Source organism: Dromiciops gliroides, chromosome 2, assembly GCF_019393635.1.
Source record: "Dromiciops gliroides isolate mDroGli1 chromosome 2, mDroGli1.pri, whole genome shotgun sequence".
Taxonomy (NCBI): Eukaryota; Metazoa; Chordata; class Mammalia; order Microbiotheria; family Microbiotheriidae; genus Dromiciops; species Dromiciops gliroides.
In genome coordinates this window covers 191,820,705-191,833,052 of record NC_057862.1, presented here as the reverse complement: position 1 = coordinate 191,833,052, position 12,348 = coordinate 191,820,705, and the positions used below count along the sequence as shown (strand labels likewise).

The window sequence follows — 12,348 nt, the reverse complement described above, 5'->3', positions numbered from 1 at the left end:
ATGCTCGTGTATAGCTTATATTGAATTGCTTGAGTTCTTGGGGGGGTGGAGGGAGGAAGAGATTTTGGAACACAAAGTTGTTTTTTTTAAATTGATGTGAAAATTTGTACTTACATGTAATTTGGGAAAATAATTCTAAGTAAATAATTTTTTAAAAAAGAAAAAAGAATAGAATGGATCAAATGCACAATGAAAGATGGATACAGATAAAAGCTACATCCATATAGGTGAAGGCAAAGAGTTTGCATAGAAATATCTCCTTTCAGTTGGAATTTGAGAAGATCACAGGATTACCAAAAGGTTTTAGTAATCCCAAATCGGGTCTAATTATTCTTCCTGAATAGTAGAGAGAAGAGGGAAGGCTCTGCAGGACTTCAAGGAGGGCAGTGCTATTTCACTTTCCAAACACTCATAAAACACGCAGGATCTCAAAGAAGATCATTTATTTGTCAGAGACCTACTTTAGAAAGACAGGAAAGTGAGCCAGTGCCAGTAGAATCGTCATTACTACCCTTGGTGCCATTTTGGAGGTTAAGAAGTATGTGGACATTGGGCAAACTGCTGCCCACAAGCTGGTTTTACATTTTTAAATATCCTGGCTCTTGGGTGGTAGTTTGCCAACCCCAGAATAGAAGAAAAGCATCTTAACATAAACTAGCAGAAAATCCATTGAAGTTTGACCGGAAAAACAGGAACTTGTTCTAGCTTCGAGAGACCAAAATGATTTCATATGATTTCATAAGTTGCTCCATCAGTGGGAATCACTACATATAGCCATGATTAGTCCTCTTGCAGATGCTGCTTCCTAGAAGGGTAGAATTCTGTTGCATAAGAAATACCCAACTATCTTTGGTGTTGGAAATTGTACCAACCTCTACATATCAGAGAAATGCTATAGTAGCCTGTAGTACTCAACAAAAGTTTCCATGCTAATAAAGTATAAAGAACCTCTCAGCAAATATGATGACTCTCCATCCTATCCACATGTTACTAGCTACACCCAGGTGATTCTTGTTGAATTTGGCTATTACACTCAGCTTCTAGAAACCTTTCCTTTGATGAGGCAAAGAATACCTCTCTATGTCTCTTAGGAAAGCTGATAAGTGATACCTTTTCTCTATTGGGATAGAGTACTAGAGGGAGTATGGCATGATGGAGAATGTGGGCATGAAAAAGTAGGATTTCTTAAAAGTCTATGGTTATGGTCAAGAGTTTATATGTTTTCATTCTGAAGAGTACATCTCACCCAAACACTTTAGTATTGCAGCAGTCGGCATCCTATAATAAACATCAAGATTTCTCTAATTCTGGATGGTCAGGTTTGGATTCCAATCTTATATACTTTCTGCTTATCTTGCCATGCCCTCCAATTTGTGTTAGTCTTACTTGAAGAATAATTGTGTTTACTAAACTGGTCTAGATTGTTCTTAGTGAGGTCGTAGGCAGTTTGAATTTAGGTTGCTCAAGATTAAACATTTTTATGGGTATCATTCTGAGTTTTTTTTAGGTATTGCTGGAGCCTCTCAACTTCAAGCAGAATCCTGGGAATATTATTCTGTTTCTTTGAGAGAGCGTTTGCTTACTCTGATATTTAACTAGCTTTGTGACTTAATTCCTTATGCTTTGGGCAATTCCCCTAGCACTTATCCAATATGTCAAACTAAGTCTTGAACTTTGAGTGAGTTCCTACTCATGAGTTCTTACTGGCAAAATCATAGATTCTTTGCCTGAAATGCTTTGGATGAAATACATGTAAACTAATTGTATTGGTATCTGATGTAGGCTTTGGTTTCTTTTTAATAATTTGTTTGTAATAATCACTGTTGAGTGCATAGTGCTAATACATTTGCCTGAGATCTAGACTTGATTATATCACTTAATAATTGTATGTCCTTAGGCACTTTACCTTCTGGGGCTCCAGTTTCCTCATTTGTTCAGTGGGGTTATTTAATGAGATAATCTCTTGGAAAGTGCTTTGATACTGTCAGATTCGGTGATGGGGGTGGAACAGGAGTTCTTGTTTTTGTGTTTTTTTATTCATAGTAATAATTGTATTAATAAGTATCACAAGCAGTGACATAAGCATTTCAGCCTCATTGAAGCAAAGGGCTTTTATTGTGCTAAAGAAAGTAAATATGGACTTCCATAGACTTCTGAGTGGAGGTAATTCTTACTTCCATAACTTTAGAGTTTATAAAACAGAATTGTTGATTTCAACAAACATTTTTTGCATATAAGTTTGACCTGACTTAAAGGTTTACCAGGAAAAATTAGACTACCTAAGCTTTGATGTTTTCTTATTACTAGTTTTGAGATAACTAAGTGAAAACTAAGCTAAATACCTTTTTGTTTGTTTTAAAATTTTTTTTTTAATTAGGCTAAAAGGCAACAACGTAAATTAAACTTCCTCATCACCCAGACAGAGTTGTATGCCCACTTTATGAGTCGCAAACGGGATATGGGACATGATGGAATCCAGGAAGAAATCTTGCGAAAACTGGAGGACAGTTCAACACAGAGACAAATTGACATTGGTGGAGGGGTTGTAGTTAACATCACCCAAGAGGATTATGGTGAGACCTGATTTGGGAACTATATAGGAAGACTGAATAGTAGCCTAGTGTATTATCGAAGTAGTACAGAATTAGGAGTCACTACACCTGGCTATCAGGCCTGCCACTAATTATGTGGCCATAGTTTAAGTCATTTAACCTCATTAATCATCCGTTTCATCCATCCTTTTTGAATGAGGGCATTGAACTAATGGTCCTAGGAGTTCTTCCAGTTATAATTGTTTATGAAGCAGCTGTGCTGCCTGACAGTAATTGCACATAGTAGAAACACCAGTGTGTGGTGAGAATTATATCTTTTGGTGTTTGTATGAATGCTTGTTTTGAAGATAACCTACTTTTACAAATGTTGTGTGGGTTTTTACTTTTAGATAGCAACTACTACAAAGCCCAAGCCCTAAAAAATGCTGAAGACGCTTACCAGATTCACCAAGCTCGGGTGAGTCTTCAAGGTTTTAAAAAAATGATCCACAAAAGAACCTTTTTTTTTTTTTTTTTTTTTTTTTACTAAGGCTCTGTTGATCACATTTTCTATGAATCTTTCTAAGCAATTCCTTTTTTGTATGTCAGTCAAGTTCACTGTTTACTTTTGGAAAATTAAGAAAGTTTCTACTTTTTTGGGCTGTCCTTCTGTACAGCAAGGGGAAAAGTAATCTCATGGTCAGTATGTGAAGATGTCCTGATTGAAGTTAGCCCTGTTTTCCCTTTTTTTTTTTTTTTGTTCCATTGTATTAATGTAGAAGGCAGTTTACTATGGTTCAGTGCATTAGAAGAAGAAGGTCTGTGAACTTGGATGAGAAAAAATTTCTTTATTTATGCTCATCAGTAACTTAAATTTAGCATTTCCTTCCATTATTAATTTGTTTTGTTTTGTTTTGTTCTTTAGTGAGGCAATGGGGGTTAAGTGACTTGCACAGGGTCACACAGCTAGTAACTGTTAAGTGTCTTGAGGCCAGATTTGAACTCAGGTACTCCTGACTCCAGGGCCGGTGCTCTATCCACTGTGCCACCCAGCTTCCCCTTCCATTATTAATTTGGGGAAAAAAAATACAACAGTTGAAATGGGGGTTAAGTGACTTGCACAGGGTCACACAGCTAGTAAGTGTTAAGTGTCTTGAGGCCAGATTTGAACTCAGGTACTCCTGACTCCAGGGCCGGTGCTCTATCCACTGCACCACCTAGCTGCCCCCCTTTATTTTATTTTATTTTTATTTTTTATTAAGGATTTTAAAATGGTTTTTCCATTATGGTTGTTTCTCTTACTATAAGGGAGAGTACTGACATTATTTTAGGACTTTTGCTAGCATCTTACCTATTTTTTAAATGTTCTTATTTTCCAGACAAGATCATTTGATGAAGATGCAAAAGAGAGCCGGGCAGCAGCCCTCCGGGCTGCAAACAAATCTGGCACTGGATTTGGGGAGAGTTATAGCCTGGCAAACCCATCAATCCGAGCTGGGGACGATATTCCACAGCCCACAATTTTTAATGGCAAATTGAAAGGCTATCAGCTGAAAGGCATGAATTGGTTGGCCAATCTGTATGAGCAGGTGAATTTAAGACCTGTGGCACCCTTTGTACCTGCTTTCTTAAAGTCAGTCACTGACCCAGGTGATTGAGAAGTGATCACGAGGAAACATTTTAGATTTAAACCCTTTTACAAACACCTTGTCTTTTCATTTTGTAAGAAAAGATGGTTGCTAACCCCTTAGAATGATATCTGACTTCTTTATGAAGAATGGACCACAGAGAGCTATGTTCTACTTGGAAGATTTATTTGAAATCTCTTTATGTTTGCATACATTGTCCAATTTGGGAGGGCATAGTACACACAACTACATACTCATTTGCTCACATTAGATAAATGATCCAAGATTCTGGTGAATATATTAGGTTTCTTTTATACTGTTTGCTATTCAGTTCTAGCTGTATAAATACACTGCTAGGAATAGTTATTCCTATACACATTCCCATTGGACATTGTTCCTACTTTCTTGTCTAGGTTAACTTTTGTAGTATCTTAAATATTGGTGTCGACTCTCTAAGGGAAGTAGTGACTCCTTATTGGGTTTTTCGTTTGTTTGTTTGTTTTCAGGGCATTAATGGAATTTTGGCTGATGAGATGGGTCTTGGTAAAACAGTACAAAGCATTGCCCTCTTGGCACATCTGGCTGAAGTAAGTGACCCCAGTGTCTTTATTTCATGTTACTTCTTTCTATATACTCAATTCTCCCATCTACCTGTACTCATACCCCATGCCCTGAACGCATACTGTGCTATTGGTCTTGTGTCTCTGTGCCTTTTTTCCACATTTTACCTAAATTCCTACCCATCCTTTCAGCAAAATTTATTGATACATTTTATTTTGACAATCATATTTCCCAATAAATTTCCAAATGATATCCCTCCCAAAAAGGTATTTTCCCTGAACACAATTAGGTTTTCAACTATTAACAGAAAAGAGTCCTTTAACTTGAATTGTATGGTAGTAACATTGACTATTGCATTAACTAATTTTATTGTTTCTCATTGTTCGAAATAATTATAAATAACTTTATGTTCTACTCACTAGATATGCAGTTCTTCTGGTTTTACTTTCTTCATCTTTCATTACTTCATACAAGATCCTATATTTGCGACTTCTTCATATTTATCCTCCTAACAGTAAAATAATATTCCACTAAATTGAAATTTATAACAAGATGGATTTTGAGATTTTATAATCCTAAGATCTTAGCAAAAATCAAAGGTGCTAATAGGGTACTGAAGCCCATCTGTTCTCACTGCATTATATTTGAACTGATTGGCATTGCAGAAAGTACTGCATTATGTTAACTTTTTTCTTGCCAGTTGATAGAGGCTATAAGACTGAAATAGATTTTGTTGAGAGGCCATATCAGAGAAAATAGGGTCACAATTTGTAATCTAAGGCAAAACTTTTTAAACTGGGTCTCAACCCGACATGGGGTTGTATAACTGAATATAAGGGTCTCAAAAAATTTGGCAGTAAATGTTTAATTTGTATATCTATTTTATATACCTGGGGTCATGTAAAAATTTCTTGGGTGAAAAGAGAGGTCACGAGTATAAAAGTTTAAGAAGCCCTGATCTAAGGTGGAAAACCGAATAATTTTAGAGCAACATTGTATTCTTTTTTAAAAAAAAATAAATATTTTTATTTATAATTGAGTTCTAATATTTATCCCTCCTTCCCTCCCTGAGGTGGTAAACAATCAGATATGGGTTATACATGGGCAGTTATGTAAAACATTACCATATTAGTCATTTGGTACAAAAAATAAACTTGACTAAAGAAAAAAGAATGGAAGAGTGAAAATAGCATGCTTTACTTTGTTCAATTAATATCAGTTCTTTCTTTGGAGGTGGATAGTATATGTCATTAGTAGTCCTTTGGGATAGCTTGGATCCTTGTATTACTAAGAATAGTTCAGTCATTCACAGTTCTTCATCAGACAGTATTGCTGTCACTGTGCACAATGTTCTTTTGGTTCTGCTCACTTCACTAAACATAGTTCATACAGGTCTTTCCAGGCCTTTATGAAATTGTCTTGCTTGTCATTTCTTACAATAATATTCAATAATATTCCATCACCATCATATACCACGGCTTGTTTAGCCATTTCCCAATTGATGAGCATCCCTTTGATTTCCAGTTCTTAGCCACTACAAAAAGAGCTACTATAAATATTTTTGTACAAATAGGTCTTTTTCTCTTTTGGGGATGTCTTTGGGATATAAACCTACCAGTGCTATTGCTAGGGTATGCTCAGTTCTCTAGCCCTTTGGGCCTAGTTCCAAATTGCTCTCCAGAATGGTTGGACCTATTTGCCATTCTGATGAGGAAATACCACCGAGTTGTTTTAATTTGCACTTCTCTGATCAGTAGTGATCATGGCTTTCAGGTAGTCCAGTAATTCTTTTTTTTGTTTGTTTGTTTGCTTTTTTTTTAGTGAGGCAGTTGGGGTTAAGTGACCTGCCCAGGGTCACACAGCTAGTAAGTGTCAATTGTCTGAGTCCAGATTTGAACTCAGGTACTCCTGACTTCAGGGCCGGTGCTCTATCCACTGCACCACCTAGCTGCCCCAGTCCAGTAATTCTTAAATTATCTCTCCTGGATCTATTTTCCAGGTCGATTATCTTTCTGATGGCGTATTTCACATTTTCTTCTATTTTTTGTTTTCATTCTTTTGATTCTGTTTGATTCCTGGTGTTTCATGGAATCATTAGTTTTCATCTGCCCAGTTCTAATTTTTTTTTTTTTTTTAGTGAGGCAATTGTGGTTAAGTGACTTGCCCAGGGTCACACAGCTAGTAAGTGTTAAGTGTCTGAGGCTGGATTTGAATTCAGGTACTCCTGACTCCAGGGCCGGTGCTCTATCCACTGCACCATCTAGCTGCCCCTCAGTTCTAATTTTTAAGGCATTATTTTCTTTAGTAAGCTTTTGCAGCTCCTTTTCCATTTGGCCTTTTTTTTTTCTCATTTGGCCAATCGTATTTTTTAAGGAATTGTCTTTTTCAGTCAATTTTTGTGCTTCCTTTTCCAAACTGTTGATTCTCTTTTTTTGTAATTTACTTGAGTAACTCTCATTTCTCTCACTTCTTTTCCTACTTTTTTCTGTACCTATCTTATTTAATTTTTTAAAATCCTTTTTGAGCTCTTCCAAGAAGGCTTTTTGGTCTTGAGACCAATTCATCTTCCCCCTTGAGGCTTCACAGTTAGGCATTTACACAGTATTGTCCTCGTCTGAGTTTGTGTTTTGGTGTTCCCTGTCACTATAGAGGCTCTCTATGGTAAGGGTCCTTTTCTGTTTCTTACTCATATTTTAGCCTTTTGACTTTTGAAATTGAGGTTTGCTCCTGGGTCACAGGGGCCACTATTGCAAGCTTCTTGTGCTGGGGGATAGGAGCCTGATTACTGGCTTTCTGCTCTGAGGCCTCTGGGGCTTGGAGATTCCTCACAGCTCTGGGCTTGCTCCCTGTGCTGGGATGGCTTGGTCTAGTCATGCCTGTCCTGTGGGTGGTTCTCTGGTTGGCAGTTTGTCCTCTCTGTCAGGGCTGGTGGGGTCTCACAACTGGCCTGCTGTGCCACCAGCCTGCTGAGCCAGGACCAAGGGGCCTCAGCTGCTGTTCTGTGCTGTGGCCAAGAGCCTCCTACTGGCTTGCCCACACCCCCTCAACACAGCACTGAGCTGTACTGCACTCCCCTTTTGCCCAAGTGAGACAGACCTTTCCTGAAGTCTTCTAAATTATCTCAATTTGGGGCAGCTAGGTGGCGCAGTGGATAAAGTACCAGCCCTGAATTCAGGAGCACCTGAGTTCAAATCCGGCCTCAGACGCTTGACACTTACTAGCTGTGTGACCCTGGGGAAGTCACTTATCCCCCATTGCCCTGCAAAAAAAAAAAAATTTTTTTTTAATTATCTCAAGTTGGAAGATTGTGTTTCTCTGTCTTTTTATAGGTTCTGTAGCTCCAGAATCCCTTGAGAGTTTTGATTTAATATTTTTTCTGAGGTAAACTCAAGATTAGCTCAGGCAACTTCCTGGCTTCTCTCTGCTTTCTTGGTTCCGCCTCTGATCAATAGTGAGCTAGAGCATTTTTTTTCATATGATTATAGATAGCTTTGATTTTTTTGTCTGAAAACTGCCTTTTCATATCCTTTTACCATTTTTCAATTGGGGAATGACTTGTATTTTTATAAATTTGACTCGGTTCTCTATATAATTGAGAAATGAGGCCTTTATCAGAGATACTTGTTTCAAAAATTCTTTCCCAGTTTTCTGTTTCCCTTGTAATTTTGGTTACATTAGTTTTGTTTGTGTAAAAACATTTTAATTTTATATAATCAAAGTGATTGTATAAAACTGTGATGTTTAAAATCTATATTGTGGTCACCTTAAATTAGAAGCTTTAGCACCAGTCTTTGGGCATTAAACATTTATTAAAGCATACAGGTATTCACATGGAGTTCAGAAAGTTAAGAAAAGGCCTATCTAACCTTGTGTTCCAGCCTGGTCGGGTTCTTCCTCAAGTCCTCTACCACGAGCCTGCTTCAGTCAGGAACTCTCCAGCAACTGATTATGGAAGCTTTTATAGGTCTGGAACAGAGGCGGTTCTTACACACTGCTTCAAGCTGATTGGTGGTGTCCTCCAAATCCATTGGTTCACTGAACTTGAAGGTTTTCTCAAGTGAAGTTCAAAGTCTAGCTTCTGAGAACAATATCTTCTTAAGGGCTAGCCAGGTGTGATTACAATCTAGTTAACTTTGAAGTAGACTAATCAGCAGTGAATCACTCTCACTTGATTCAATCAGTTTAGATAAATCTCCAGGTGGGTCTTTGAGTATCTGCTAAATCTCATTATTTTATCACATCCCCCCATTGTTTCTTCTAGGAATAGGTGTTCCTTGATGAAACATGCCCGCCAAATTGGCAGGGGTTTCGGGATTTTATAATTTGTTTTGCTCTCTATATCTTCTTTGGTCCTAAATTCTTCCTCTGCCCATAAGTCTTAGAAGTAAACTTTTCCATGCTCTCTTAATTTGCTTGTGATATCATCTTTTATGTGTCAATTATGTACTCATTTTGACCTTATTTTAGTATATGGTGTGAGATATTGGTCTCTGCCTAGTTACTGTCATACTGTTTTCCAGTTTTCCCAGCAGTTTTTGTTAAATAATGAGTTTTTGTTCCAAAAGCTTGGATCTTTGGGTTTATCATAGCTGTAGTCATTTACTACAGTGTAATTTCTACCTATTCTATTCCACTGATCTACCTCTCTATTTCTTAGCCAGTACCAGATTATTTTGATAATTACTACTTTATAATATAGTTTGAGATCTGGTACTGCTAGATTACCTTCTTTCTTAATTCTTTTCATTCATTCCCATGATATCCTTGAGCTTTTGTTTTTCCAGATGGGTTTTCTTGCAACATTGTATTCTTGAAAAGAATACTTTTAGTGCTTGACTAGGAGACATCTTTTATTATAACCTGTGATTGCTACTGTGATGCTACGCTTATTTATCATAATTCTTTATTAAATGGTTTAAGTCATTATAAGAATACAACTGATTGAACCAGTCTTTTGTTGTTGTTGTAGAGAGAGAACATTTGGGGACCATTCTTAATCATTTCCCCTGCTTCTACACTCAATAACTGGCATCAAGAGTTTTCAAGATTTGTTCCCAGATTTAAGGTAATCTTTATATTTTTGGTGGATCCTAAAAAGATTTTGCTCATTTTCTAAGTGACTTAATTGCTAATAATAGGGTGTGTTGGGGGGGTGTCTTTGACCTCAGAGAGGGAGGTATGCATATTTTCCCCATGAATAGGAAATTTAAGGCTCAACCTCAGGAATGAAGTTAAAGGAATTTAGAACATATTAACCGTTACATTCCAGTGTAGAAAGGTAACACACAAAAGGGAGCTGAGAAGGTAAAGGGCTTTTTTTGGTACTTTCTAGAGCCAATCTGAGAAGCCCTGGCTGCTCTGGTTTAGAACTGAGCATGAGTACTTTTTCACTGAGGTCCTGCCTGGGACAGTGGTCAAAAAGTATTTTGGGGATTTGAGGGCTGTGGAATAAATGGATATTGCACATTTCCAAACTCAGATCTTTAGTGCAGGAAGACTTGTCTGAGCTGGTGCAGAGTAAGCAGAAGTAGGAGAATGATTTACATGTCTGTCTGGAGTAAGGTAAAAGAAGAGAATACTGCACAGTTTCAGAATTGATCAATTCAGGTACCCATCCTGACCTCAAAAGGACTTGGAGAGAAACACACTTCTCTCGTGGCAGAGAGATGGTGGATTATAGATGAAATAAGGCAATTTAGACATGGCCTCATATTGATTTGTTTTTCTTAAATGTGCTTTTTTGTTCCAAGGAGAGATTCTATTGTGGTAGGTAAAGGGAGTCATTAGGAGTGGCAATCATGTGCAAAAAATGGCATTAAGGAAAGAAAAAAGTTATTATTTAAATAAGAAAAGGCCATTATGAAATATCAGTAAGCATGTGCATCTGCCTACTTAGCTCGTTCTAGGAATATCTTTAAGAATAATATACACACACACACACCAAGGGTATCCTTGATGAAGTTATAAAAAGGACATGCTTCTGCAACTGATATTTTATAGCAAACGAAATCTTCAATCTTTACAGTTACATTATTAACTGAAAGGTACAGAGAGGACAAAATTCCTCTTTATTTTTTGTTGAAAACTTTATAAAAAGTTATTTGATTCAATAATGAAAAAGGCTGCCTTTAATAGCTATATTCCAATAGTCTCCCATTCATCTTTAAGATGTTTTAAGAATCCTTGAAGGGGCAGCTAGGTGGCGCAGTGTATAGAGCCCAGGCCCTGGAGTCAGGAGGACCTGAGTTCAAATTCAGCCTCAGACACTTAACACTTACTAGCTGTGTAACCCTAGGCAAGTCACTTAACCCCTATTGCCTCACCAAAAAAAAAAACCAAAAAGAATCCTTGAAATGCATGGCAACAAGGGTAACTTTATGATACATAAAACACAGAGACATGTGTTTACCACTGTTTGACACGATCATGGAGGATGTCAAAAGAGAATTCCCTGCAGATATTGAGGTCTTCCAGATGCTACCCTTTGTCCTGCCCATTGTAAAGCCTTCTGAACATGATCCATTTTCACTCACAAAGTTTTACCTATCCATGCACAGAGGAAAAGCCAAGGGAATGATGAATGTTTATTATCCAAACTATGACAGGCAGTTGGTTAAATAGTCCATAGAGCTAGTCCATCAGTATTTAAATGAACATGACAGATGGACAGTGAGATAGGTGGCTTTAGAATTGACTGGGAACTAGAGAAGGAGCTGAGTAAGCATTGTGAAGTTGACTTGTCCCAAGCTTTTCCCTAAAATAAAGGGAAATTTGTTTTCCATTTTAAAAACAAGTGTTTGGGGCAAGTAGGTGGTGCAGTGGATAGAGCACCAGCCCTGGATTCAGGAGGACCTGAGTTCAAATCCAAGCTCAGATACTTGACACGTAGTAGCTGTGTGACCCTGGGAAAGTCACTTAACCCCAATTGCCTCACTAAAAAAAAAAATACTATGTGACGTGTGAGTCATGTAATAATATAATCTCTGAATAATTCAACTTTTAGATCATTCAGTGGGCATTTAATGGAGAGAGGTCGTGAGTGCGGTAGGCAGCAACATATTAACCAATGAGGAAGTGTACATAAAAAGTCATGTAAATTATTATCAAGGAAATGCACAGCCAGATGAAAGGAAACGGTCTGTTAATGTAGTAAGATCAAGGGATAATAAGTGGACATCCCATTTATTCCATTCCTGTCAACACAAAAAGGGCCTTCACACATTTGATTGACCCCTTGTAGACTTGTTTACAGGGGAGACTGCACAAGGTACACAAGCTGACACCGACATGAATGAATGACAAAACATTTATTAAATGCTCATTATGTGCCAGGCACTTTATTAAGCAGTAGGGATACAAATATAAGAAAGCAAGATGGTCCTCGAGCTTCAATAGACTTATATTCTAATGATGGAATAGCAGGGCAGGGTCTTAGACACAGCAACATAGTTTGGAAATATCTAGGGAGTGTTGTAGAAGCCTGTTCCTGTGCAACATAATTCAAAAGCACACCTCTCAGAATCCAGTGTCATTCTGATGTCAGAATCCACAGTTTCCTGGTTTGGAAATAGGAAGTGACCTGGCACGCATGGGTTGTAGTCTGCTGTACTTTATGGAGTATACACCAT

The 12,348-nt window shown here is 37.6% G+C and overlaps 1 protein-coding gene across 1 annotated transcript in view; it reads left to right on the top strand.

Annotated features, from left to right (window-relative positions):
• The window catches only part of INO80 (INO80 complex ATPase subunit), a 91,961-nt gene that overhangs the window by 16,564 nt on the left and 63,049 nt on the right, over nucleotides 1-12,348 (top strand). Inside the window, 5 exon segments of the mRNA XM_043983217.1 lie at nucleotides 2,378-2,573; nucleotides 2,942-3,009; nucleotides 3,911-4,120; nucleotides 4,666-4,746; nucleotides 9,690-9,785. Coding sequence (XP_043839152.1) covers nucleotides 2,378-2,573; nucleotides 2,942-3,009; nucleotides 3,911-4,120; nucleotides 4,666-4,746; nucleotides 9,690-9,785 — 651 coding nt within the window.